Source organism: Phymastichus coffea, unplaced genomic scaffold (assembly GCF_024137745.1).
Source record: "Phymastichus coffea isolate CEN01 unplaced genomic scaffold, Cenicafe_Pcof_1.1 PCOF00111, whole genome shotgun sequence".
In the NCBI taxonomy this organism is placed as follows: domain Eukaryota; kingdom Metazoa; phylum Arthropoda; class Insecta; order Hymenoptera; family Eulophidae; genus Phymastichus; species Phymastichus coffea.
Window position 1 is genome coordinate 652,277 of NW_026706922.1, and position 27,297 is coordinate 679,573.

Sequence of the window (27,297 nt, forward strand, 5' to 3'; positions counted from 1 at the left end):
TGTGCATTTTATCTTAAAAAAAAAGAAAAACGATCGACTCTTTTCATTAAACCCCGCCTAGTTGTAATTTTATCGGTGAGAAAAAAAAGGAACCGAGAGGCGAAAGAGACAGTATAACGCAAGCGTTTACCATTGAAGGCGAGATATGCGTTCAATTGAGATATCGTTAGACTGCATCCTTGAGTTGTATCACGTAGTTCGACAAACCTCTTATCGTTAGCCAACAAATGGATTGGCTAAAGGAGTCATTAGAGCGTCGACATTATCGCAAGGTGCCGCTACGAAAGAGCCGCCGTATCTTATCGCGATGCCGTCAACTATCAACGCGTTGTGTTGAAGCGAACCAGGCAATAACTTTCCTATGGAAGCTTGCTCACGGATGACGACGACGACGACGACGACGATATCCCGGCGGGCCAGAAGAGGAATCGCGACAACTGGCGTCTCATTTTGGAAACGCAGCGGAACCCGGCGGAGCCCATAACGTAGAATAATCCAGGAGCGGCTCGGCTGCGATCCCGGAATAAATTGCGCGCGTGCACAGAGCGAAGTGGCGCGATATATAGGCCAAATCGCATAATGCCCCGCTGCATTCCATACGTACGAAATGCACGCGTCGCTGGCGCTGCCAGATAAAGGAGTGAGGCGCGCGCGGCCAGATATCTAGCGAACTATGCACACTTCCTAGTTCTCCCGCGCGTGGCAACGCTCGCAACGGGACCTTCGATCTACGTATCTCGCTGCACGCGCGCTCGCTCGGCCCCAAGCCTCGATCTCCTGCTGCCCCCCCCCCCCCCTGCCGCCACTCGCCTTTTGCCCTCGGATAGAAAAACGGAAAGGAGGTGGCGCAGCCGCACACGTCTGCCGCGCGGACGGACGCTCGACGAGGTGGAAGCACGACCGGCGGCTCTTTCGTCGGCCGTGGAGAGGACTTTATGGATCGCACGCGGGCGCGAATCGTCGCGGCTCGTTGGCGATGGAAACGACGTTCTCGCGATACACAGCCGGATCTCAGCGAGAACGCGCGCGCCGGAGCTCGCATGTAAAGCACGCGCGCGCACATTTCAATAGTTGCATTATTCACGAGACATCGTATCCTCCCTTTTTTTTCTTCTTTTTTTTTTCTTTGTCCTCGATCGTAAAAGTCTGCCCGCGTATCCTCCTCGCGACCCTGTTCCTCTCGAGCGCGGCGCCGACGACGCGTTCGCTCGTGCGTGCGCGTTAGTCGTCGTCTCGAATAAAGCTGCGCGCACATACGTAACGTATATCTTCTGCTTTACGGTCTACCGTAGCCGAGCGCGGCTGCAAAATCTCATCACAATAAAAGCCAACTGTTATTGCTTTTTCGAGCGGTTGGAGCACGCCGCGGCGAGAGGCGTTTCGCGCTGCCTCGCGCGCAACCGAAGGGAGCTCAATCGACTCGCGCGCTAACGCGCGTAAAGCGCGTATACTCGTAATTGCACACAAGTACACCCAGCTTTCTTCTCGCCAACTTCTCACTTGCGTGAAAGTTTTACAAGCGTTCTTGGGCGAGAAGCGCGCTCGGCGACTCTCTTATCCGCCACCTAATTGGCGGAGATATTACATCGACGCAGTAGCGGCTGGCCTGGCCGAGGCAGCTTTTAAACCGCCGACTATATACGAATGGCTAACCATATCGCATTGCGGAACTTTATACGGTTGCGTGGAATGATTTACAGCGTACGCCCTTTTTCCCTCGTATTTATGCAGCGCACTTTTATTAAGTTTGCCCCTGCGTAATTACCGTGCGCGGAAAATTTATTTCTTTGCGCGTTTTTAATCGTTATTCACACTTTATAATCTTCCATTTCTAGTTTTTAAAACCGCGAGATCAAAAAAAAGTTAAGTACATTTTGATTAATAATAGTCCTCGATCCTAATATTAATCTCATTTGCGAATTGGCAGTAGTAGATAAAAATAAAGCGAATCATATTAAAATAATGAAGAGAAGAAGTAAAAACCTAAAGTGCACTTCTCAACCTTTTCCTTTTTTTGCGCATCAATTGAGATATGAAAGTGGGTTAAACAGAAATTCTCGTCAGTCCCCAATTAACAATGCTATATATATCGCGAATGTCCTGCACAACGTTTTGAATGCATCAGCATTAAAGCGAGCCACCAAATTCTTCCTACCAAATCCGCATCCGACAAACCGAACCTCTTTGGCGCAACAATAATAATAACGGTAATAATAATAATAATGGTCTTGGCATTGAAGTAAACAGTATAATTGATTGGGGATGCATTCGCATGAAAAAGAAGAGAGGGAAAGAGAGAGACAGAGAGGGTGCCGTTAATGAGAGCATAAGCGATAGGGCGCGTCACGAGCGAAGCTACGTGTGTACACCGCAGCGAGCCTGTCAAAGGCATCTATCTCTCTGTCGCCGACGCGCTCGCTCAGGCGTATTTTATAATAAGGTTATTTCGCGAATGTAGCGCGTCATTCGTCGGCGGGCGAGGCCTATTTTTAGCCCGCGCGCTATACGTACGACGCGCAACCCCGATTCGCGTTCACCGATCGGCCCTCGCCAATTAAAAAGGCTACTCGGACGCTCTTTTCACGATACGTCGGTAAGCCGCGTTTGCCTAATTGGATATTGCCAATTATCGGATACATACCAATAGGAAAAGAGAGAGAGAGAGAGAGAGAGAAGCGCGTCGCTGTTCGGGAGCGAGAATGATGCGTGTGTGTGCGCATCAAGGCGAATGACGTCAGAGCGCGCCGCGGAACCACTTTCCTCAATGTCAGGAAACGAAATTTCGTATTTTGGCGGCGAAAATATCGCGGGATGAACGTTCGGTACGAGCTCGTTTTATATCGACGCTTTTCCAAAGTTCACTTGCCGCAGTGTCTAATTAAGTTTATATTCATTGCTTTGTCGGGTATCGTCCGACCGAGCGTATACTTACTCTACTTCAGGTTCGTTCGCTCGCCGTCTCCTCCTCTTCTTCTCTCGGTTCTCGAGCGTTTCAATGATTTCGCCGACTGAGAATTCCTCGGCTGCGGCAGCGCAGTTCGAGGAGGTCACAGGCAAAACAGCTCTCGAGTGGCAACTTAAAAAAATTTGTGTTTTGCGGGAATGGAATTTTCGTAGAGATAGCGAGAGAGGAGAAAGGGGGCGAGGGGAAATAAAATTGCAAAACTTGCGGATTCTTATTTTTTTTCTTTTTTTAGATTTTTTTTGTCGGATTCGGGATGTTTATTACAACGATTTGTTACTACAAATTTCATTCACAAAAAGTTTTCTTTTACACTTTTACACAAAAAAGGTGACATTTGTTTGTTTTTTAATTTTTTTGTGGCTTTTAGCTTTTTTCGTATATTTTCCATACATAATCAGACGATAAAGTGATGACGAATGTACAACACAGTATTCATTTTTCTGCTTGTCGTAATTCTGATTACTAGGTGAAATGTAAAAAATTTAATTTACGATTACAAACGATCCACACACAACGTTGCTACGATAATCCGATTAAAGTACATTTTGCGTGAGTAAATGTGTGTTTTATTTTTTGATTATTAATTGGCTGTAAAAGCAAGAATAAAAGAAAAATTATACTTTCGAGTGTGTATAATGTATTCAGAAGAAATTTTAATTTTTTAAAATGAAAAACGGTCGCGAATGGTAATATATATCTCATAAAATCATTTATTCATCAGTGTGTGCGATTTTCAAGGTATAAGACGCGACATTATACATCTTTCAATCATACTTTTGTTCTTCTCTTATCTTTTTTTCTTTTTTGTGAGTAATTTTTCTCTTTATTTTAGAATAACATCGATGATTTTTTTTCCGCATGCGTGCATACACATATTACGTACATTATCTTTCTCTTTTTTTTCCGTTAACAATTATATTCCCTGGGTTTCTTCCTGTTGTCCACACTATTTTACGTTATTTTTATTTACCATTATGTGTTTTTTTATGTAATATTTTTTTCTCGACTTTCACGGGACGACGGAGAGGTTTAAACTATAACGATCTCATACCTGCGGTAATAATAATCGATAAACTATATATATATATATGATAATAAAACGGAAATGCATATTATATAACGAATGCAACACAGTAATAGAGACATATTAACTAGATATCGAATGCGCCATTACATTGCGTTCATGGGTGTTAATGATGATTCGTGTAAAAGCGTACTCAGGCATAATAATGGGTAATTGCCGACGACACATAACGAGCCTGCGGTACATAACATTCCACTTGATCTTGCTTCTTCTTCCCTTTTTTTTACTCAACCTGCCCATAGATCCAATAAAATTTCGTAAATTCAACTCGATTAAACATTTATACACAACTTCCGCTGTTTAAAAATTATCTCCATCCTCCCTTGCGTGTTTCTAATTGTTTCTTTCTTTTGCTTTTTCTTCCTTGTTTACACCTCGTCTCTCGTGGCGTGGGATAAGCTATATATCTCCGATTCACATCAAAACAATAATACAAAAACATCTGTTTTTTTTTCAGCCAGCACTGATTACAGTCTGGTCGTTACCTCGATAACTATGTAATAATTATGTGTTGTTTGTTTTTTGTCCGTAAACGCGATAAAAAGACGTACGTGTTTTATGTGTGTGTTTACGTATCGTGTGAGTATGTTAATATGCTTAATAATCCGAGAGTATACGCGCGCACGTTGCGTCTTGCTGTTGTCCCGGTAATAAGATGTTGTCAGCGTGCGGGCGTCGCTTTGACAATAAAAATGAGCTGCCTCTGTCTTCTTTACGGGTTTAATCGACATGCAAAAAACACACGTACTTAGCTTACCTATTCCCCCTTTTGATTTGGCGAGCGCGAGCTCACAATCCGCGAGATTTTCTGGTTTTAAAAGCTCGTTTTACTCTCGTTTTTCCGGGGGAAAGGGGGTAGAGGAGCGGGAGGGGGGGGGAGATAGGGATGGAAAGAGTAAGTAGGTATGTGAGTTGGGTTAGAAGCTCGCGACATTCTGAACTCGCGACGCCCGAGCGGATATATTCTCTACCTGTACGACATACGTGCGCAGCTGCGAACGAGCAGTCGGAGTCCCCCGGGCTGGGTGGCACTTTCCGAATCCGCATATACGTACACATATATATCTATATCAGTTTTACATAGCTTTTCTCCCGGTAAAGCTCATCTCTTCGGATTCCATCGCTGCCCCGCGCGCGCGTTCCTTTCATTTCGCCGCGCAGTCTCGCGCGCGCTCCCGTTTCGCTTGTGCATCTACATCTATAAATATATATGCATATGTATACGTATCTTTATTTTCGTTTGTTCCGCGCTGCTCTTTTTCCCGGTGCGAGACTTTACCGAACGTCGGCGGTGGCGCAATCTTCCCTTGCACGACTACTTGCTTCGTTCGCGGTCTCCGCCCGTTATGTATATTTATATTTGTATAGCGTAGTTTTTCATTAATAATCTATATGATGAAAGTTTGACCGCAACGAGGAGAGCAAGTGACGCGTCCGTCGGCGTCGCTGGCGCGCCAACCGCGGCGGCTCGTTCGTCGGGAGTAAGTCGCACCGCCCTCGTGGTTTAGTAAGAGAGTCGCGATTGGTAAATCGAGCGTCGTTGGCGAATCGCTCTGCTCGAGGGCTCGCGGGGCTCCGGGATGCGGGGAGCGCAACGTCCGTCCGATCGGCGAGGGAGCGCGGCCGGCCCAAGTTGGCCGCATGCATTCGTCGCGCTTAGCCGTCGTCGCTCTCGGTTGCTCGGGGCTCGAGTGGCGCGTGCGAATCTCCATTTGGTCGTGCGGTCGGCCGGCGAGCGTTCCCGCCTCGGAAGGACACTCGAGGCTTCGATTTCGCTCGAGGCTTCGATTTCGCCTTGGCTCTCGATTGACGTGGCGCGCGACAAATTGAGCTGCCACTCGGTCGGTCGCGCCAACGCGCCGAACGAGCGGAGCCAAGCGCTCCCTGCGCGCCTTGCGCGTTCGATCGCGAAACGTCTGGTAGTATCGCGCTCCCGCACGGCCAACGCCAAAGTCGCCTGCGCATTTATATGTATATATTTATATATGTATAATAAATTCAACGCGAATTCCTTTTGTCTCGCGCACGTGATTGTATGCGTGTGCGTTTACGTGTGTGCGTGTGCGTGTGCGTGTGTGTGCGTGTGTGTGTGTGTGTGCACGCGCGTCTTCGTATGTATATATATATATATATATATATATACCGTTATACATATGTTCCAATTAACGGAGCTAACGAGAAACGAGCTGCCCTGCGGCACGGCTTTTGCCCCTCTCGATTCCTCTTTTTCCCTTTCAAGTGCGCCAATCGCGCGTATCACGACGCTCGCCAACACTTCGCGGCGCTCTTTTTTTACTTTACCTTGCGCGTGTATTTTGTATTTTCTTTTTTATTTTATTTTTTTCTTTATTCATTTTTTCTTTTTTTTGTTGCCTGTTTTTTGTCTTTTTTTATCGTTTTCGAGATACAAACGTGAAAATTGTGTTTTCCGAGGCGGAGAAAAAAAAAACGCGTGATACGCGAGCGTCGTACGTTTATCGCCGTGACGCGGAGAAGCTCTCTTATCTTATTAATTCTTTCGTCCGACGAGAACGCGCGATACTCGGCGTTCCCTTGTGATTCTTAGTTTTGAGCGCGACAGTTTTCTGCATCTGGAGCATCGGATGCACAAAGATCCTGTAGCGTTCGCTTTCGAAAAGAGAAAAAAACGCGTCTCCTCCGCACAATCAACATCATACTTGGATTTTTCGCCTGCACTTATTTATAATCATTCGATACGTTTAGGCATATTTTTCTCTTGCATATATTCATATATATAATTTATATTCCATTAACCATTCACGTTCTCACGTCACTTCTTAACTACACTTGCATTTTTATATCCCCGATTGTTAATATCGTATGTATATATATAAAGTTCTAATGAGGTCGCGCGTTCGCGCGCACAGTTTGCTTGTGTGCCTGCGACGGCGGCGTACACGATCATCGTCCCCCTCTTCGAATCTCGTTCAAAGTCGATGATAATCGTGTAATCCGGCAAATCTATTGCTGCCGTTCGTACGCTAAGCTTACGCGCTAGAGCCTTACAATTAGTTTTGCTTACTTGGCTAGAAGAAGAAGATTTTATCCATCATTTTTGTCGTCGATTTATCTGTCTGCGGAGATTATAGGCCGTGGCTATACATGGCCCCACTATAAAAAGTCTGTCCACTTTTTTTTGTTTTTTTTGCTTTTTAATTTTTCAACGAGTGGCGCGCGGTCACCCCGGATGTAATGCATTACTCGGACGATGCTTCGCTGCGATGAGGCCAGCGATGGGCGCGCCCGTCCCGAACGCCTCTCGCCGCGGCCGTGCCGCTCGCACTGCGAGCCGCAGGCGGCGCGCGGCTGCACCAGTCGCGATCGGCCGCGGCCCGGACGGACGCGCGCGCCCGCGGCGGCGCCGAGAGCGGGCGCCCGCCCCGCTAACGCGCGTGGCGACATACTTTCATGGCGCGGGTCCGCGCTCTCGAGCGCGCCGGGCGCGCGCGCGGCCCTCCGCCCCGGCCGGCCGACCGGCCGCCGACCGGCCGCCGACCGCCGACCGCGCAGCCACGCAGCCACGGACACGCGCACAGGCACTCGGGGAGGGAAGACGGCCGCGCGGCAGGGATCGGGGAGCGGAGGAACAGGGCCGGGCGCGAGCGAGCGGGGCATCGTCAGTTCTGGCCAACGTTGTCTTCGTTCGCCGTCGTGTAGGTGTACCAGTAGGCCGCGTTGAAGAGCGCGAAAACGAAGGGGAATGCGAACCTCGAGAACACGTCGATCTGCGCGCTGCCCTGGGCGTGCACGGTGAACCACTGCTTGCGCAGCAGCCCGTAGCAGCAGCGCTCGTCGCTGAGCTCGGCGAAGGAGCCCTTGCGCAGGTCGTGGGCGCGCAGCAGGCGCGCGGCCGCCTCGGCCGCGGCCTGGCGCTGCTGCGCGTAGCTGGCCGCCGAGGGCTCGGGCACCGGCTGGAAGAGCTGCTTGGGCGATGGCGAGGGCGTGGACTGGCGCCGCGGGGCCGGCGCGCGCGCGGCCGGGCTGCGCGAGCGCGAGCGCGAGCGCGGCGGCGTGGTGTGGCGGCTGCTGGCGCGGCTGGCGCGGCTGGCGCTGCGCGGCTGCTGCTGGTGCTGCTGCTGGGCCGCGGCCGCGGCGGCCCGCTGCTGGTTCTCGCTCTCGGTGTAGGACGACGAGGAGGGCGAGTGCGAGCGGTGCATGGTGACGCGGTGGTGCGAGTGCGTCGAGGGCGGCGAGGGCGAGGGCGAGGGCGAGGCCTGGCGCGAGCCTTGGCGCGAGCCCTGCCGCGAGCCCTGCCGCGAGCCCTGCCGCGAGTGCGGCCGCGAGCGCGGGTGCGAGGCGCGCGGGTGGTGGTGGTGGTGGTGGTGGTGGTGGTGGTGCGAGGAGCGGGGCGGGTGGTGGTGGTGGTGACTACTGGTTTGCTGGGCGGCCTGCTGGGCCTGCTGGTGCAGCAGCGCGCCGGACGGCGGGGCCGCCGCCGCGGCCGCTGACAACGACGACGACGTGGGCTCGGTGGCTGAGTAATAGAGGTGGCCGTGTGCCACGTCCCTTGATCCGAGCGCCTCCTCGTCGGTGAGCGTTACTCGCCATCCGCTTCCTCTCGAAATAGGTACGTTGACCAGTACGCGAGATTGAACAGCGCGAACACGAGGGGGAATATTATCCGCGCGATGACGTCGATGCGCTTGGACCTCGTCGGGAACTTGGACAGCCACGACCTGCAGCAGTTTTTTTTCGGCGGTGCCGTGTGTAATTCGCACTGCCGCATCTTCTCCATCGACATCGTGCCGCCCTCCGTCTGCCGTACCAATGGCTTCTGGAAGAAATGCGCTGCCTTTGATTTCCAATCTGGCGACGCCGTCGCCGTCAGCGAAGGCGGCAGATTCTGCAGCCCGTTCTCACACACACGCCAGCAGGTGTGCGGCCGGTTGGCGGGCGCGCGCGGCGAGTGCGTGTGTGAGAGAGACGCAGAGTCATTCGGCGAGTCGGGCGGACGGACGCAGACAATCGGGGTTTTTGGTGGTGTTGGGATTCACGGGACAGACATCGCAAAGAGACAAACAGACAACAAAAATTCACCTAAAATTTCTCGTGCTTGCCGCTGGTTTCTCTTCTCCGCTCTATCAATTGTTGTGGGCGTGTATTGCTCCGCGCACGCGTCTGTCGACAATGCCTATAACGCAGCCTCGCTTTCTTACGAATCGCCTCTCGCGAGCGCCATGGCCCAGGCACGACCCAGGCGCGACAGACGCGCGCGCTCGCGTAGCCTCGAGAGCGCGCCGTCATCTGTTTCGTCGACGCAGAGTCGCTCAAGACAACGCCTCCACTTCCAAGAGACGCGAGCTTTTTAATTATCAATTCGCAGGGCAAAACTCGACTCTCGCGCGAGATCGTTGAGCGACAGCGGAACGTATGCCAACTACGTCGCGGCTCCTCGTTCGCGGCGCTCTTGGCAAGCTTTCCTTTTCTTCTTTCCCGAACAATTATCAAAGTTTTCAAATTGTACTTGCGTCCGCACGACATACAGTTCGCTTAAACTGCGCCTCGTCCATCTACGAACAAACGATCGAGCGATAAACTGGCAAAGTTTTTTCCGCCGCAGAACCGGAACCTTTTCTTTTATTTTACGTTGATCGTTTCATTCAAGAGAATGATAAAACGTCGCCGATATTTGACGGATGTACATCGATAAAGAATGAAAATTCTCCTTGTTTTTTGCATCGCACGAGCGCAGTTTTTCATTTACTTGATCAAATATTGCGTTCTCTACTTTACAATGGAAGGGCGTGCATTCTAGACGAAAAATTCAACGCTCACAGGACGGAAAATTGGTCGGTTAATAATAGCTGCATGAAATTTCGTTCTTGACGGGTTAAAATTGCATTTGCACGGGGGACGCGTCAGGTTTCCTCGACATCGACTTGGTTAAGAAATAAACGTTGAGCGTTCGAAAAATAAAGGACAATCAATTGAAAAACGTTGGGGTAGCAAGCAACACGAGAGTGTGAAAAAAATGAGCGCGCTACGACAGAACAGATCTCTCGAAACTACAAAAAGATCAACTCTCCTCGATAAAAATCTAAAAGTGTCCTCTCTTGGCAGCGGAGAGTAAAGTACCGGGGCTCTCGAGGCTACAATAGGTAGAGTACATCTACTGGTGTACGTGTATGTGTGATTATAGAAAAGTGATAGAGAGAGAGGGAGTAAAGTGTGTAATAAGTGAGAGAAAGAGAGAGAGAGAGACAAGTGCAGAGAGAAAGATGAAAGAGAAGGAAAAGAGTTTGAAAGAAACTGACCATGGCGAATTTGGCATGGGCATCAGGTTCGAAGGGCTCTAATGCCGGATCAACCGAGGTGGAGTGTTCCATCTCCTGATACTTCTTCTTGAGGTTCTCGCGGTGTATATCGCTGCGAGACGCGTAGTTGACCAGGGCGAACTCGAGCAGCGCGCCAAATACGAAAGTCAGACAGACGCCCGTCCAGACATCGATAGCCTTGGTGTAAGAGACGGGCGGCAGAGAGGCGTTGATGCCGGACGTCTGCGTGGCCATCGTGAGCAGGGTGGTCACTCCTGCAACAGAATGACGGTGATGAGCCAACACGGGAAGAACGGAGGGAGGGAGGGGGGGGGGGAGGAGATGGGTCGAGCGGCCTGACCTAGAGAGACGCGCGCAGGCACGGCGCTCTGGTCCAGCCAGAAGGACACCCAGGAGACGATGACCAGCATGCAGCATGGTATGTAGATCTGGATGAGGTAGTAGCTGAACTCCCGCTTGAAGAGCAGATCCACCTTCAGACAGCTGTACTCCCCTGCGAACGGAGGAGAAATCGCGCGTGAGGGCGCGTCGATCGGGCGTGCGGCCTACGGCTCGGCCAGTCTTACCGGTGTTGGTCTTGCTGTTACAGTAGTCCGTGAGAAACTTCTCGAGGGTGAAACGCGGCAGGTGCAAGTTCTTGACCACCTGCACCGGATCTCCCTCCTTCCACAGGAAGACGAGATCGGCCGTGGTCCATCCATCTGCGCAATCGAGACAAACAAGTCGAGTTAGGCGCGCTCACACGTCCACGTTCCCCGCCCACGTATACTCACAGCTGGCCATTCGTAGAGAGCAAGTTTGCCGATCCAGCGGGTAGAGCTTTAGGTTCATCGGGCACGACAGCGTCAGCGATATTCTGCGAACAGCCGCGCGGAGCTCGATTAGGCCGGTCGGCGCAGCCTCGCCGCGGAGCTTACCGTATGCTGTAGAGCACCGCTCCGTCCGGAAAGATTCGGATGTAGACATTGGGCATGATGATGTTGTGGAAGTGGCCCTCCTTCTCGTTCGCGAAGAACAGGTCCGGCATCCATATCTTGCCCGCGTCGGTCAGCGTCAAGTATCTCAATTTACCTAGGCGAAAGCGCTGGTTAGTTAGTGCCTGGGCGGCTCAGCCTCGGCAGCCGATCGCCTGATAGGGCGTCGCGCAATCTTACCACCGACGTCGTTGAATTTCAATCTCTCGTCAATCCACTGCTCTCGGAAGGTCAACTGAACGGAATATTCCTGCAGGCAGTAAAGCGTTGTTCAGCAAAGCGTTCCTCCTGGCCTGCTCGCCTCTTGCTTTTAGTCATTTATTTGGCTTCGCTTTCGACTCGTCAACGTTAACCGCGATAACGCGCGTATCGCGCGAGCCGAACAAGCAAAAACAAAATACGCTATATTCTCGAAGCTGACCTATGGCAGGCGCTTCGCTCGTGGCTCACTACTCGACGTTCAAATGTGCCGCGCTCGAATAATTAGCAAAGAAAAACACAACATTGAGTGCAATGGTGCAGAGCTCGCAATATATATATATATATATATATATATATATATATATATATATATATATATATACATATATATCGGTGCGTCTAACAGGTTCGCGATTCGTATATATGAAAGAGACGTAGAGAAAGGGGGGTGCAAGAGGAACAAAAAACGCGCAATAATAGTCGATAATGGCAAAACCATATACCGCGCCGAGTGAAATATAGCAGCAAAGGGCGATGGGCTGCGTACGAAGAGGCAATTTTTCGCGCTCTATGTATGTTTACTGCGGAAATTGAATACGCGAATGATTCAGGCAATGACGTGAAAAGAGAAGAAAAAAGCAAAGAGAAGGAAAAAGAAGTTAATGCTCACTAATGGATCGCAGATCAAAATAAATGGCAACGTAGTGCAGCAGCAAGCGAGAGTGTATTTTCCATCTGCGTGTATGGACAGGCATGGTAAGGCAGTCGTCGATGCATTACTCAAAGTCAAAGCTCCTGCATGCACAGTCACTTGTTTGCAGCGCGCTGCTGGATAATCGCATGCAAAGGGCCAATATCAAGTGATATAAGCCAGCGTTGAGTCAGACATGGCTCGCTGCGATCATACGCACCAGCAAGCATACACACATCTAGCGTTCGGCGAAAGGTAGAAAGAAACAAACGACAATAACAGCAGTAACAACAACAACAACGACAACAACAATATCGAGTCAGCGGTGGAGGGGTATTTGTTAGTGTCGTCTATGTATAGTTTCGGTGAGGCCGGGAGCTCGATCCAAAAGCACCGTTTGCTACGTCTACATTGACAAAGCGTGCAGTTTTGGCTCACAGTTCGCCAGTGAGACACTTGGGAGCTGCCTCTTTGTTTCGGGCATTGCGCTGGGTCTTCTGTCGGCCGTAAGCCCCCGAAGAGGTCGACGGAGGCAGACGGGCTAACGGCGTTAAGGCCTCGTGTAAGACCTTTTATTGCCATTGTTTAGTGCGGCCTTGGCGATCGTTAACGGTTACTTTCGTTCCTCGCGCTAACCAAGAGAGAGACAGAGAGAGAGAGAAAGCACTCACTCCTGAAGCGAAAACTACGGCGTAGGGATGAATTCAGCGCAAATTCGCTGTGGTGCTCTGCTGCTGCTCGTTAAAATTCCGTCGGAGCGTCGAGAGAGAGAGAGAGAGAGAGAGAGAGAATCTCATTAAAAATTCAGCACGCACGGCTTCGATATTCCCTCCCAGCGCTGTTCGGATAAATCGAATGGAAAAGCGATCGGGCGAAATCGAAAAGGGATTATTTACGAGAGAGAGCGCGATGCTGATTAAAATAAACACACATATTCAGACACACATACACACGAAGCGCTACAGCAATTAACATCGCGTGCGCGTGTGGTTACGCAATAACTCGGCGTAGTATTACTGTTTGCCTCGCGTAAACTGTGGCGAGCGGCGCATCGCCAGACGCAAAAAAAAAGCGAGAGACAGAGAGAGAGAGAGAGAGAGAGAGGAAGGAAGTATGGCGTCGAGAAAAGCGTGAAGGGTTCTCGAGAGACAGTGTACATAGAGAGTAGCAGCAGCAGCGGCAGCCGCAGGAAGACAATACGGAAGAAAGACAAGTGCCATAAAGTGATATCGCTTCGTGCACCTTTTCATAGCCCTCGCTCGCATAAGCAAGGGATAGAAATACTGATAAGTAAAATCATTCATTTGCGCGCCTACTTTTATCCTTTTTGTCAGCCCACCCCCAGCCTGCTCACATTCGCGCAACTACACCACCGAGTTTTCACGCCTTCACTATATTTGCGCCGATGTACGCGGGTGAGTATTCTTTTCTCTCCCTCTCTCACCACTACTTTTCATTTTCCTCCTTCGCGACGATTAGTTTATTGTTCAATTTTCGCTAAAAGGTCATCGCACTCTGCGTCGTTTTTTCTGTTCTCTTTTCATACGCTTGGCCCTTGCCTTCGACACTTGAATAATATACTTGTCCTGCGTATCTTGTCGATTATATTTTTCTTCCTTTTCCTGCGAGCTCAAGCGAGTGAGAGGGCTTAAGAGGCTTAAAATTTTAAAACGATATCAACGAATGGAGTCCTAAGAGCCAATGGTAGTCTGTCTACATTGTAAACCTTTCTGCTGCCTTTCCCGCCCCGCTATGTTTGTATGTTTTGCTGCTCGTCTATTATTCTGTAGTTTTGAGCAGCGAGGTTTTTCTTCCGTACATTATGCACACGCATAGACAGACAGATAATCTGCATTCGTCAGTAAGATTGACAAAAATCTACGAAAAATATTTTTACATCAAAAGCGCCCGACAGAAAAGCACATCTCGTAATGTTGTTGTACCCTTCGTACATCGCATCGATATCTAATCTGACTAGACACTCTTGGATGCATACACGACTGATCAGAGAGAAAGAGACAGACGTAGAGAGAGAGAGAGAGAGAGAGAGAGAGAGAGAGAGAGAGAGAGAGAGAGAGAGAGAGAGAAGGATGGAGGGAGATAACGGCAGGCAAAATAGCGAGTCAGATAGAAATAGACAAGGAATGGATAAGTCACGTCGCACGTCTAACGTACGTTGCATTTGCAGGAGGACAGAACCGCTATATTGAAGGGCATGTATAAAGAAAAAGAATTCGTTATAGAGAGTGGGGGGAGGGAGAGAGAGAGAGAGTACAGCCATTCCATACACATACAGCACACACAGAGCTTTTATTTATATCTCACAAGCGAGCGACTTACCCACTCTTTCTCTCTTTTTTGTTTGGCGCGCGTCAAGTACCTAGAACAACGTCGTTTTCAAATCGAATTTTTTTTTTCCGTGGAGCGCGGCAAGCTGGCTTAAATGGATATTAGCCCGAGCGTCGATGCCAGAGTTTCGCGGAGATTGACGTTGAAGGACTTGCACGCTGCTCGTGGCTTTACGGGAACGCGATTTGGAGGCCGCCGATAAGAAAGAAAAATCGCTTCCCCGGGATCAATTCCATCGGTTGGGCACGGGAACGGAGCGCCTCCGTGTTGCCGCCTGCGAATCGCAAAAAGGGACATTTGCGCGCGGGCACGCACGCGCGTACGAGTTATGGTAACGACTGTCAAATAAATCAGGCGCAACACTCAACGAAGGCTATCGCAACGTCGCTCGATACGCCGCGCGCGCAGGTGTGGGCGCTGGCTTTCCGCGTACGAGAGCGATTTTATTTATTTTTTTTTCTTTTTAGGGAGGGGGCAAGAGCACACTCAACGTTATTGCATGTACACACGGACATCTCAATTTCCGCTCTCTCCGCGTGGATATATATCTTGCCGGACCGTCTCTCTCGTGGCGCGCACGCACTACGCGCTATCGGCTCTCTCTCGTTTTTTTCTCGCATTACGTTCGTCTGTCCCTAATGGCACGTATATCTTGGTGTCTCGAATTCTTTATAGGCTTCGATCGTACGCCAGGCTATTCATCGCTTTTTCTCCTTCTTTCGATAATCGTTGTCGGCGATTTCTTCTCGAGTCCGAGGGATCGAAAGCGCCAATTCTCAGCCGATGATTAGCCAGATTGATGAGAGTCGTAAAAGCGAGACAAGATCGATGCGGCATGGGCACGCGTGGCCGAACGCACGCGCGCAACACTGATGAAAGGCGGGAGCATAATTAAAAAGAGAGCGGAAATAAACCAGGTCGAATGATCAGATCCGTACTGCCGAGCCAGAGATAAAGACTGCGATCAAGCTATGGCGCGGAGGTGGAAAAAGAGCGCGCACGCGCGGTGCCGCAGAGAGAGAGAGAGAGAGAACTGAATGCAATCGACGACGCATCTCCATTAACGACTCGACCTCTCGCTCTCTTTGGATTACCAGGTCATATGCGTCGATTTCCCGAGGCGAAAAAAGAAAAGAGACGGCGAGATTGATCGGGCACGCGCGTACCGCGCTTTTCTCCCGCTTCTTCTTCGGGCAACAATGAGCCACAGCGATAATTCCTCGAGTGTCTTTTAATATTCACCGAGGGCTCTCTTTCTCTCACTCTCTCTCCCTCTCTCTCTCTCTCTCTCTCTCTCTCTCTCTCTCTTTCTCGCTTTGCCTTTGAGGACGAGGATTTTTCTCGTTCTCCTTCTTTTCCCGATGAATGGATGACTTGTGTTTATTGGTCCTCGAGCTATTTTTAGAGGGGAAAACCGTGCCCGTGAGAGGGCTAGGTTTCTCGCTCTTTCTCTTTTTTCCAAGGATTTAATTGGCAATTACTTTAATTAACGAAAAACTTTGTCGATGTTTTGTTCACGTTGTCCGCCCCGAGTACAAAGTGGCCTAATTTTAGAGTAAAATATAAATCTCGTCCACGCTGAGTTTCAACACTGTTCTCGCTTCTTTTATTTTTTTTTCGGGAAGAGACGGTCCTCGAAAGAAAAGAAGAGAGAAAAGCCTCTCGGAAGGGCGCGCGCAAGCTCGGGTCTCTTGGTAACAACCGGCTACGAGAGAAAACCAGTGTTTAATTAATTAAGAGGTGTGCGCCCTATAGCCTTGCGTCCTTTTTATCGTCATGTCCAATTACAGTGGCGATTTTTTTCGCCCTGCCCAGTCGCTTGTCAAACATTCGCAGGAGCAGGGCAGGCGCCCGTCGGATACAACGTTCGCCAGAGGCGCGCGCGCTCTCGTTCAGTGGCTACTCCCGAGGCTCTTCGAGAGGATTTAAGACCCCGAGCAAAATATAGCAATCGTCGGCGGCGTGCGTGCGCGCCTGTTTACCCGGGCTTTTAAAACGCTTTTAAACGTTTGTTTGTTTTTTTGCCTCCTCCCTTCCTCGAGGCGAACGAGAGACAAGAGCTTTCTCTTACCTCGAGAGCGCTTTTCCGTTTTAGATTTCTCCTTCGCGTCGCCCGCCCCCCTCCTTCGTTTTTCAGGTCAGTTTGCTCGCGATGACGACTGCAAACTCGGGAGGGAAACGCTCCGCTAACTGCATTTTCGCCCGAGCGCTTGCATCCACGCGCTCGACAAACCGCATTCGTCGAAGTCCGGCTTGACGCGCGCCCTCGTCGATCACAATTACTCGTCGTCGACTTTTTGCGCGTCCTCCGGATGCGCCCACGAAAATCGAATGTGCGCGCGAACGATCGTGATTAATGAAATGACGCGTTCCAGGCGAGATAGGGCGTTGTCGGAGACACACAAATGCGCGCGCGGGACCGAGATAGCGACGGACCACGCGCAAACGGCCTGACAAAGGCACTCCCGGTTCCTTGGACGCGCGTCTGGCGGTAGGTCGATTGTGCTACTCGGTCGCTGCCGACGCAGTCACCGTCGCCGCCGCTATTATCGACGTGGCTCGGCTCTCTGCATAATCGCGATAGATTCTCACCAAGGCGAAGTTGACGAAGAAGCCCGGGCCGAAGACGCAACACGATTGTTCCGCGCCAGGTGCACGGTCAAAGGCTTATCGTCGCGTGACAATGACGAGGCTTGGCGAAACAGACAGATGCGTTGGCGGGTCTAGCACAGCAACGATAACAAGAGAGGAAGAGAGAGAGAGAGAGAGAGAGAGAGAGAGAGAGAGGCACGAAAAAGCGTACACAGAGGCGAACATCGTGGCAGTAGGATCGTTGTTTGCGTTGTTTCACCGGCGCACGGGTACACGTCACTGATGGTTCGCACGCGTAGAGAGAAAAAAGTATAGAGGCAGACGCGCGCTACACGGCTTTCATCCTCATTTTGCCACACGACAGTCCGGAAAAGCAGCGACGCACAACGCGGCACCCGTCGCCAGCTTCTATATAAGCACCACACGCACCGATCAGCCCTTTACCGCGAATTCTCAGAGCGTACGTCGTCTCGGATGTACGCACGTGCAAGTTAGATTGCTCGTTTTAATGACGCATACTCCGAGAGAGAGAGAGAGAGAGAAGGAGCGGAAGGCAGGGCAGGGTAAAGTAATCTCCGCCAGTGTATGCAGATGAAATTTCAAAGCTGCTGTCGCGAATCAATAGCTAAATCTAAACTCCCTCTTCCTCCACCTCCTATTTCCTCGCAAAACTTGGCCTCCGTAACAAAGTTAAATTACTGATTTCGCCAGCGAATAATTATCGGGGCGAGCAACTTTTTTCTACGCTTGGCTCTCGACGCGTTCGACTTTTCACTTCGAACGCGGGAAAAATCGTGAAGAGCAGCGAGGTCGGACTCTCGCACGGCTCGCGCTTTACACGCACAAAAAAGAAACACTACTCTCGCGCGGTTGCGCCTGCGCCGCGACGTCGTCAAAGGCGAGTTTGCTCCCTATACGTATATGCCACGCAAGCGTGCCTTAGCACTTCTTGCGAGAACTCGCAATCAGACGCGTAAAGGACCTCTTCCTTCTTCTTTTTATCTGCCCGTGGAGAAAAAGAAGATTTTCTTTAAAGTAGAATTAATTGTTCCTTTCCTTCTCTCGGTGCCCCCCCCCCCCCCCCCCCCTCGGGCCTTTACATTTCCCACGAAGCGTGCGAAGGTGCGGCTAAATTAAACGGCCTGGTTTTATTATTTTGGTTTGGAACCCGCGCGCTCGTCACGTCCACTCGTGGTTTCGTTTTTAGTGCGCAATTTACGCACTCTTTATCGTTTCACAGCCAATGTACTGGTTCAACGCGATATTCGACCACGATTTATTTATTATTTTTTATTTTATTTTATTTTATTTTTTGCCGAAAAGGCGCTACGTACAATGCACTCTGCACATTTATATGTTAATAAAAAATATCGACACTGCAGCGAGAAATAGAGAGAGAGAGAGATACAGAGGCGAGAGTGAACGCGCGCGAGAGTGAGTGGGTGAGATTCAACGATGTACGTAGCAAAAACATCAATTTTCATGTTTATACATCATGTTTATTCAATAATATATTCAATCAAAATACTGTCAAAATAGATATATATATAATATCAAGGTGACGTCCAATAAATATATATATCTATATATGTTATAGGTAAGTATCATATAATATGAATTATTTGATACATCATATTTACAATATATATATATATATATAAATATATATACAGATATAAAATTGAGAATAAACATATCGGCAACGAGTTTACAAGATATACACTTGTCACACAGAAAATGTTATATAAGTGCAAATTTATATAAAGAATAAATAACCCGATGACGACAGTTAAGGTAAAAACACAAAATAAACAAGTGAAAACGAAAATCAGCGAATGTACACATGCCTCGTCCATGCGATCAGATACAGCATCAAACCACATTGAGCGCGGATATGATGTACGTGATCATTGTTAATTCAAGGTCATATGTAAATTCTGCATATACATGATAGGCGCTATATATGTATCCACGTGTATATATATTATATAAAACAACAACTGCGCGGGCTTTCTTGTACAAAATATATAGACAAGTTTACACATACAATATATTTTGCGTGCGATTCATATGTATATATATATATATATATATATATATATATATATATATATATATATATATATAAGATGCTGAATGCGCCTGGCTGTAATTGATTGAAACTCACCATGAAATAATCGTCAATTTTGCTGATCGACCGGAGAAAGACGTTGATCATAACGAGCACCGGGCCATCTGTTGTCCGGAACAGAACACAATATATTGCATGAATTATTAAGACTTCTTCTTTCTCTTTCTTTTGCCGCTTTATCAAGAGATTCGTTCCAATATTTTTTTTGTTTTTCTGTTTCATCTGTTTTATTAGCGTATCATTCATTTGGCTTTAGCCCGGTTGACGAGTCATTGTGTTATCCGGCCTGCGTCCACGACGATCCTTTTTATGGGGAGAGAAAAGGCATCGTGATCGCGAAATCAGCGTACCCCCCCCCAGAGATATCAAATCGAATGATAGCGAGATAATAATAGAAATCCCACAGAGTCGAAATATCAGCGCGTATATATACAAGCAATGAAACTTTATATATATATCCGCAACAGACGCTCAATCGCAATGGCAAAGGCGGAGGAACATGATCGGCGTACGGGCTGGAACGGCTAATAAACGTCGCTTTCTTTGCTCTCGCGATAAGTACGCTCGGTCGGGCCGATACGCCTAGGGCGCATTTCTTGTTTTTGCCTGCCTCGGCGCGTCAAGGATATTTAATGCTCGTGGTGTACGAGCCCTCGCCCGCCCTGGGCGCTCTTTTCCTCTTCGCGGACTAACTTGCTCTCTCTCTCCCTCTCTCTCTCTCAAAGCCAAACGAAAGCCAAACGGACGAACACACCCATCAACCACCTCGCGAAAGAAGGCGAGACTGTCGTCCGCCGTCGCTTGCGACTCATTCGCAGATGGTCACGGGATCAGGAGTGATTGTCGGGTATAAACGCGCGAAGAACTGCGCACAGCGGGTCACGCGTTTCGTCAAAATTTGCATCCTGCTATACCTCCACCTACCCGTCTGCTAGTAATTTATCACTCTAATACACTGCTCTTTCTCTCTTGCTCTCGCTGTCTGCCTAATTGCTCGTGATTAATGGCGGCCCACCGTCGCTATTCGTGTGTTTATCGAACGCACGTTCGACATCAATCTCTCGCTCTGCGAATAAAACGCGCACCTGCGCAGGTGCGCGCGTTCGCTCGGTTTACGCGCGCATGCATCATACATAAACGGGGTGCCAGGTGCTTTATACTATCGCCAGGCCGTATACGCAATAAGAACTCACAATAAGAAAATCATCCGCTGGCGGCAGTTCGCAATCAAATCCTATTACAGGAGTTGCCGCTGCTCGAGTGGTTTCGATGTTTATTTAGCAGCCAACTTGTCCGGGGATAACTCAGCCCGTCTCGTTTCATATTTTAGCACGGACGCGGCTACGCCTAACAACCTGTGAATATGGACGACAATCGAAGTGCTCGGCTGCTCCGCTCGAGAGTTTGATGACCCAATTAAAATTTCTAATGTGAGCTTTACCCCCGGTACACCTGTCTTCGCTTTCGATTCAAAAGAATATAATCGGCTTTTTGGTTATTCATCATCCACGCGTGTGTGGCTGCAAGCTCGAATGGAAGACGACGGTGATCTTTGGAAATTGCATCGTCAGCAGGCGGAGAGAGAGAGAGAGAGAGAGAGAGAGAGTGAGAGAGATGGGGAGAGAGGGGGGAAAACACATATGTGCCGCGCACACACACCCTCACACACGGAAATAATTGCGCAAGCCTATGGGCGCTAATTGCCGAGGCTCCAGATCCTCGGACAGACGCCTCATCGTCGCGCCGCCGGGCAGGGGAGGAAAGGAAGGACTGCCGCCGCTGCCGCTGTTACTGGCCGCGAGCTGCATTGTAATTGAGATCTAACGGCGCGCCGTTGACGGACATAATGTCACTGGCAATTTCGCCGCTTGCTGACGGCCGAAATTTCGCCTCATATGGCTCTGTTGTTCGCCATCGTTTGACGTGTGTATCATACGTGTCCGAAGTGACACACACACGCGCACACATACGCATACGGAAAGGAGATCGTCCATTATTTTACCAACTTCGACTCTACTTTTTGCTTGGTACAGTGTATTTGGATGTATACGCAGGTGTGATCTTTCTGATGAAACGTGTATTTGTATATCACACATATTTAGTATATGTTCTATGTCTGGCATGTACGAGAAATATTCAACAACGAAGAAAAAGACGACAAAAACGAAAAGAAAAAGAAAGTCAGAGTAGATAACTAGGTAGAAGAATAATCATGATGATAATAATAGTAATAGTAATAATAATAATAATATTAATAATACATATCTATGTAGCGATAAACTGGCGAGCGACGGGGTTTGCTCACGAGCACAGTGTGACGTCTCAATTAATCCCTGAATGGCTGCGTATACGAACCTGCACAACAGCAGTTCTCTGGCGAGTACGTGTATTTTTGCCAGACGCCACACCGAGCGCGCCGCGAGCGAACCCAATCGCGCGTGAATAAAAAATCAAGGCACAAACAAACGTTGTTATTCATATCCATAGTCCAATAGAAAACAGCAGAGAAAGAGAGAGAGAGAGACAGACAGACAGAACGCGCGCGCGCAACCTTCCTACGCAGGTAATTATATTGGCTACGATGTGTTCGGAAAGTGCAAAATAGAGATTGGAATACAATGGGGGATGGCTTGTGTGCGAGAGAAAGAGAGAGAGAGAGAGAGAGAGAGCGCGCGAGAGAGAGAGAGAATACTAGATAATGATGATAAAATGCCTGTGACATGAGATACACGCATTTAATGACTGAAGTCTACGCGAGTGTGTGTGTATGTGAGAGACTACGGTGAACAAGAGATTTTTGTATCTCTACGCGTGTGAGTGTGTGAGTGATCTGCGAGTGACGAATGAGCGAGAGAGAGAGAGAGAGAGAGAGAGAGAGAGAGAGAGAGAGAGAGAGAGAGAGAGAGAAGTACGGAGCTGATAATGAGATAAAAGTGGACTTTACGTTTGCGGTGAATGAAGTTTTAGCTGCTCTTTACATGTAGGCGAACAGAGCGATAGAAGAAATATGAAGATATGCGAAACTTGTCTTATTTAGACCGTTGCTTTTTAGTATTTCGTTATCGGTGGTGGTGGTGGTGGTGGTGGTGGTGGCAGTTGTAGAGAGAATGAAAAACGTGACACGCTATGTGATGAAAACAGAGAGATGATAGAGACAGATTTACTGTGTATTGTATTATATATAAATGTATAGTCAATGATAACAATATATATATATACTAATAAATACGAATAATATATTGAAGTACGAAATAGCCAGTGTGTACGTGTGTGTGTATAGAGCAAGAGAGAGAGAGAAAGAGAGAGAGAATATAGATTTTAGTACAAGTGTGCGTGTTACTGTGAATAACGTTGATAGTTTTGACGGAGATCGAGCGTCATGAATATACACTGTCTGTCCGTTTTGAAAGAAAGGTAATCGGAAGATCGGGGGGATTGGCCAATATTGATCTGATTGTGAAAACGATTGCACGGATTGCACGTTCTTTGTTGATCGCGGTGATCGGCGGGGAGGGGAGCGGTGTTTTGATGTCAATTTTGATTGAGAGAGACTTACCATGGTAACGTCATCTATTTTCGAGATACTTCGAACAAATATGTTGACATGGACAACCGCGGGCCCATCTAACATGGCAAAACAGAGATCATGAGATTAATCAGTGTGTCGCTGCAAGTTTACTCGTCGTTTGTTATTGCTTCATTGATTGTTATTGTTTCGAGAAGGTGTGAGATTTTGCTCTTATACTATCTACGTCCATCCATTCTCCCCGCTAATCACTCAAGCCCATGCACACGCACACGCCCGTACGGTAGACGGAGGCACGGATCGGGCCTCGACCTCGCTGATGTGCGCCTAACGTTCGAGTCCGCTAGCGCTAAACCAAACCGTAAATTTGTTCCACCTTTTTCTTGGCGCGGCCTTTCTCTAGTGCCCTTCAATGTCCTAAAAGAGCAGCATCCCCTTCGCGCCTAACTGCCTTCTAACTGCCATCGTCGAGCGGGACAACTGTGCGTCTTATCGCACGCTTTTCTCGCTGCAACCAAGGCGAAGCGAAGCAAAGTTAACCAGCTTCGCCTAGCATACATCGACGGTCATCGGCATACTCTGTCTTCTCTGTATTCGTGTGCGTTTGAGCATGCAACCCTAATAAATTACGTTTTATTAGCTCGTCGACATTCTACACTGTTTCTCGTATAGAGAGCGCGTGTGTTGTGTTTATCGGCTCTCGATAAAGTGGCTCTTATACGAGGCAAAGATTAGATTTCCTTGGTATTTGCGCGCGTGAGTTAGCGTGTACAGGAAATGGAAGGTTGAAAGCAGGCGCGAGTTGAGATTAGCATCGGGTAAAGATTAAAAATAATTGTTCGTCGCCTTCGAATAGAAGAAAGCCGAACCACGGTATATGTAGGTATGTATGCAGGTATGTATGCATGTATGTATGCATGTATGTATGTATGTATGTTGTAGCTCGCTCGTGGATACGATCGGCGAAGTGCGACGCGCTTTGGCCAAAGCCGCGCGCTCGCGGTAGTAGGACGAGCGCAACGTATAAAATCGCTCCCGGCGCTGCAGCGATATCGATAAAGCGAATAGCTCCGCGCGGAAGAGCATTATCGGCGACGACTTAATTGGACCGAATGGAATAATCGAGCCGATTGCCGGCAAACTCCTCTCTCTCTCTCTCTCTCTCTCTCTCTCTCTCTCTCTCTCTCTCTCTCTCTCTCTCTCACTCCGCGTTCCTCCAAAACAATCGCACTGCCGAATTGCCGATTGACTCCACTCTGAATCGATTCTCTCGGGCCGTCGACCAACAACGATGACGACGACGACGACGACGACGACGACAACGACGACGACGACGACAACGACGACGACGACGACGACGACAACGACGACGATTGGTTTTCCTCTAAAAGCTACATTCGAAGCCGAAAAAACGAAGACATCGACGTGATCAGCACGTGCGGAGCGGAAAAAGGGAGGAAAAAGCAGGTCGCCGCGGAGATTTGCCTGTCGCGGATTGCAGAGGCAAAGCGCGTCTTTATCCGGCGTTTTACGGCGAGTTAAATTCGCGCGTTGGCCGTAGTCGCGTATCGGCCTCGTAAAAACCGCTAAATAGCCCAAGTCTGGCGCGTTTGCATTCCTTTCTTTTTCCATGCCGTCCGTGGCCGTTGGCGCCAGGGCGAATTACGCCCGCTCGAACATGGAAAGCGAAAAGAAAAAAATGGTGGCCTGCAATATATCCGTTGCAGAATTAGCGCGAACTGCAAACGCTTCTCGCCCAATTGCCTCCGTAAAGCAATTGAGTCGCACACGGCTGGACGGAGAAGAAGACCACTCGGTCGAATCGCTGCTCGGATTGATCGTTTCCTGGCCTCGCGCGAGCGACGGGGGAAGGCATAAATCGCTTTCACGACCGCGGCCGCGACTATATCTCGTGGTCCGAGTGCGCGCGTCTCTGTCTCGAGCGCACGTTCGAGCTTCTCTATCCGACACTCGCGCGCGAAAACTTTTCGGAGACGCCGATCATGATTGAAAGATACGACCAGAGAAGCCGAAGCGATAACGGTTATAGATGATCGTCGTCGCGCGTGAAAGCGAATGCTTTGATACACGCGTCGCGACGCTGATTTACAGCCTCTTCGATAAATGCATTAAGCTTTATCGAGTTTCTTTTCGTCCGATGGACTTGACGCTCCATTCGCAACGGCGAGACGAGAAAGCACACGCCCGCCGTCTACGTTCGAATCGGCGCTCGAACAAACAAAACTCAACAAATATTCGCTCGTTTCCGAGACGAGGGTTGTACTGTAAAACATATATTCGCTTTGTCTCTCTCTCTCTCTCTCTCTCTCTCTCTCTCTCTCTCTCTCTCTACATTTCTCTGTCTCTTTCTCGCTGGCTTTTATGCGTCGAAGCGAGCGAATTATCTAGTAAAACACAAGGAGAAACAGAAGCTTCTTCTTGTACGCGATCGACGACGACGTCGACGGTTTGAATCCATTTCCTGCGCGAGCAAATGTCTCGTTTTTATCTTTGCGCGGCGACAGGAGAAACAACTGAACGATGCGTCGAATTTGCGTTTTATTCGCTTGGTGAGTTCTCCGCGCGCAGCTCGAATATGCAACAAAAGATGAATGCCAGTAGGTTGATTACGATTTTCAATCTGTCTGTCTGTTATGTTTCGTCGGGCGGCGGCGGCGGCTTTGTTTTCTGATTAGTGATGATTGGATCTTTTGTTTGAGCGCGCGAGTGGGGGGGTAATCAAATCGCCAGCTCCCTCGTTATTGAACGGCGTGACTCTCCGCTACAATGGGACTTTGCTCGAAAATTCGCGCGACCGGTACAGGGAGAGACTCCATTAGGCGCGCGCGCGTTCAACGGTCAAAGAGCCGTGGCAAATCGAGTTAACGACTGTCACGTCCGCGCGCTTCTTATTTACACGCGACGCGCCTCCCAAAAAGCGAGACGCCGGATTATAATATCCGATGTGCCGCGCCGGTGCGGGCCCCCTTTGAATAATTCAGGACTACAATTCGAAATCGATTACGACGGCGTATGAAGCCAGCCCCGCGTGAAGACTCCATTAGCCATTTATCGACGATCCGGACTCTTTTTACTCCGCCTCGAAAAAAAATCTCGCGTCGTTTCATGCCTCGGCGGACACGCAACGACGACGACGACGGCGGCGGCGACGACGACGACGACGACAACGACGACGTGTCAGTTTTAGGGCGTGGCAGCGTACCACCATCCTTGCATATTCACGACGAGCGACCCGACTTTTTTCTCATTTTTTTCGAGAGCGCTCGAGCGAAAATTCAATGATCATAAATTTACATGCTTCATTTTTAACGTGACGGACGGAAAAAAGGGAGAGAGAGAGAGAGAGAAAAAGCAAGCTATCGAAAGCTCGTTACACGCTGTACGCGAAATATACGCGTATACACGGACACGGACCAAATTTCTTTTCTTTTTTTTCATTTTCATAATATACAAGCGCGAGGTCATTGTTTATTGGTTTTCCCACACGCGCGCGCTCGCACTACGTGGCTGACCAACGCAAAGGCTCGACTACTTAATTTTCTTTCTTATCGGCGATCGCGCTTTCTCTTTTCTCGCACGTTACCCATTCAGCAAAATAAATGAAAAAGAAAGTTTTGTGGAGAGCGCGTGCTGCAGCCGGGCGCACTGCACCGAGAGAAAATTTTTTCGATTTCCGTCGCAAATGCGCTTTTTACGCGTCCAGTAGTCGAGATTGCGGAATTAGGTGGGCGTTTGGCCGAACGAAGAAGCAGGAGAAAATAACGTAACGTCATCGAGTTGAAAAGAAAGAAGAAATAGGGAAAAAAAGACTCGCGCAGGCAGCAGTCGCGATATGGATCGACACCGCTAAACGGAGCTCTGTCGCGGGAAGGGAGGGGGGGGGGATATCCCCCGTGCGTTCAAATTGAAAAAAATTATCGATGCAAATTTCTCGGCCGCGCGCGTCCCATGACGGACGCGCGAGAGAAAGCTCTGGAGGCGCGTTTCGAGCGACGGCGACGCGCGTGGCATCGCGAGCGAGCGTTATCGCGGTCGGCCGAGTGGCGCGACACGCTGGTGGAGCCTCGGCGCATCGGGCGTACTAATGAAATCTCCCAGCTCCACGGGCTTCATTCAATTTCCTCATTGACGAAATGTGCGCGCGCGCTCGAGAGAGAGAGAAGCGATCTTTCGGCGCGCGCAAGTGTCTGGCCTAGTTTTCGGCGCTGTCCGCGACTTTGATAAAGCCAGCCAGTATATTCAGCAATTCGTAGCGAAAGAGAGAGAGAGAGAGAGAGAGAGAGAGAGAAGCGAGAATCCGGGTCACGGACGTGCTTCTCCTTCGCCGTCTTCCTCTTCTTCTCTCGACCGCGCGATCGGCGCTCTTAATTTTTCACCTCGCGCGTACGCACTTGCGTGGTCGCGTTCTCGAATCAAAACATCGCTCGCGTAACGGGCACTCGAAATCGCGAAACTTTACGAGCGCCA

At 49.4% G+C, this 27,297-nt stretch overlaps 1 protein-coding gene across 9 annotated transcripts in view; it reads right to left on the reverse strand.

Annotated features, from left to right (window-relative positions):
- Positions 1–8,462: 8,462 nt before the first annotated feature.
- Positions 8,463–27,297, reverse strand: part of LOC131670555 (glutamate-gated chloride channel) — a 33,827-nt gene continuing 14,992 nt past the window's right edge. For 2 of the 9 annotated variants that reach the window (XM_058946237.1, XM_058946245.1), the window contains 8 exons: positions 22,840–22,907; positions 11,500–11,569; positions 11,263–11,416; positions 11,119–11,201; positions 10,912–11,046; positions 10,686–10,838; positions 10,325–10,599; positions 8,463–8,913 (listed from right to left, as the gene is read on the reverse strand). In XM_058946237.1, the coding sequence (XP_058802220.1) occupies positions 8,608–8,913; positions 10,325–10,599; positions 10,686–10,838; positions 10,912–11,046; positions 11,119–11,201; positions 11,263–11,416; positions 11,500–11,569; positions 22,840–22,907 (1,244 nt within the window). In that variant the 3' untranslated portion in view covers positions 8,463–8,607. Of the gene's footprint in view, positions 8,914–10,324; positions 10,600–10,685; positions 10,839–10,911; positions 11,047–11,118; positions 11,202–11,262; positions 11,417–11,499; positions 11,570–19,319; positions 19,388–22,839; positions 22,908–27,297 lie in introns of all 9 variants that reach the window. The other 7 variants (XM_058946241.1, XM_058946238.1, XM_058946244.1 and 4 more) reach the window with 7 other exon arrangements.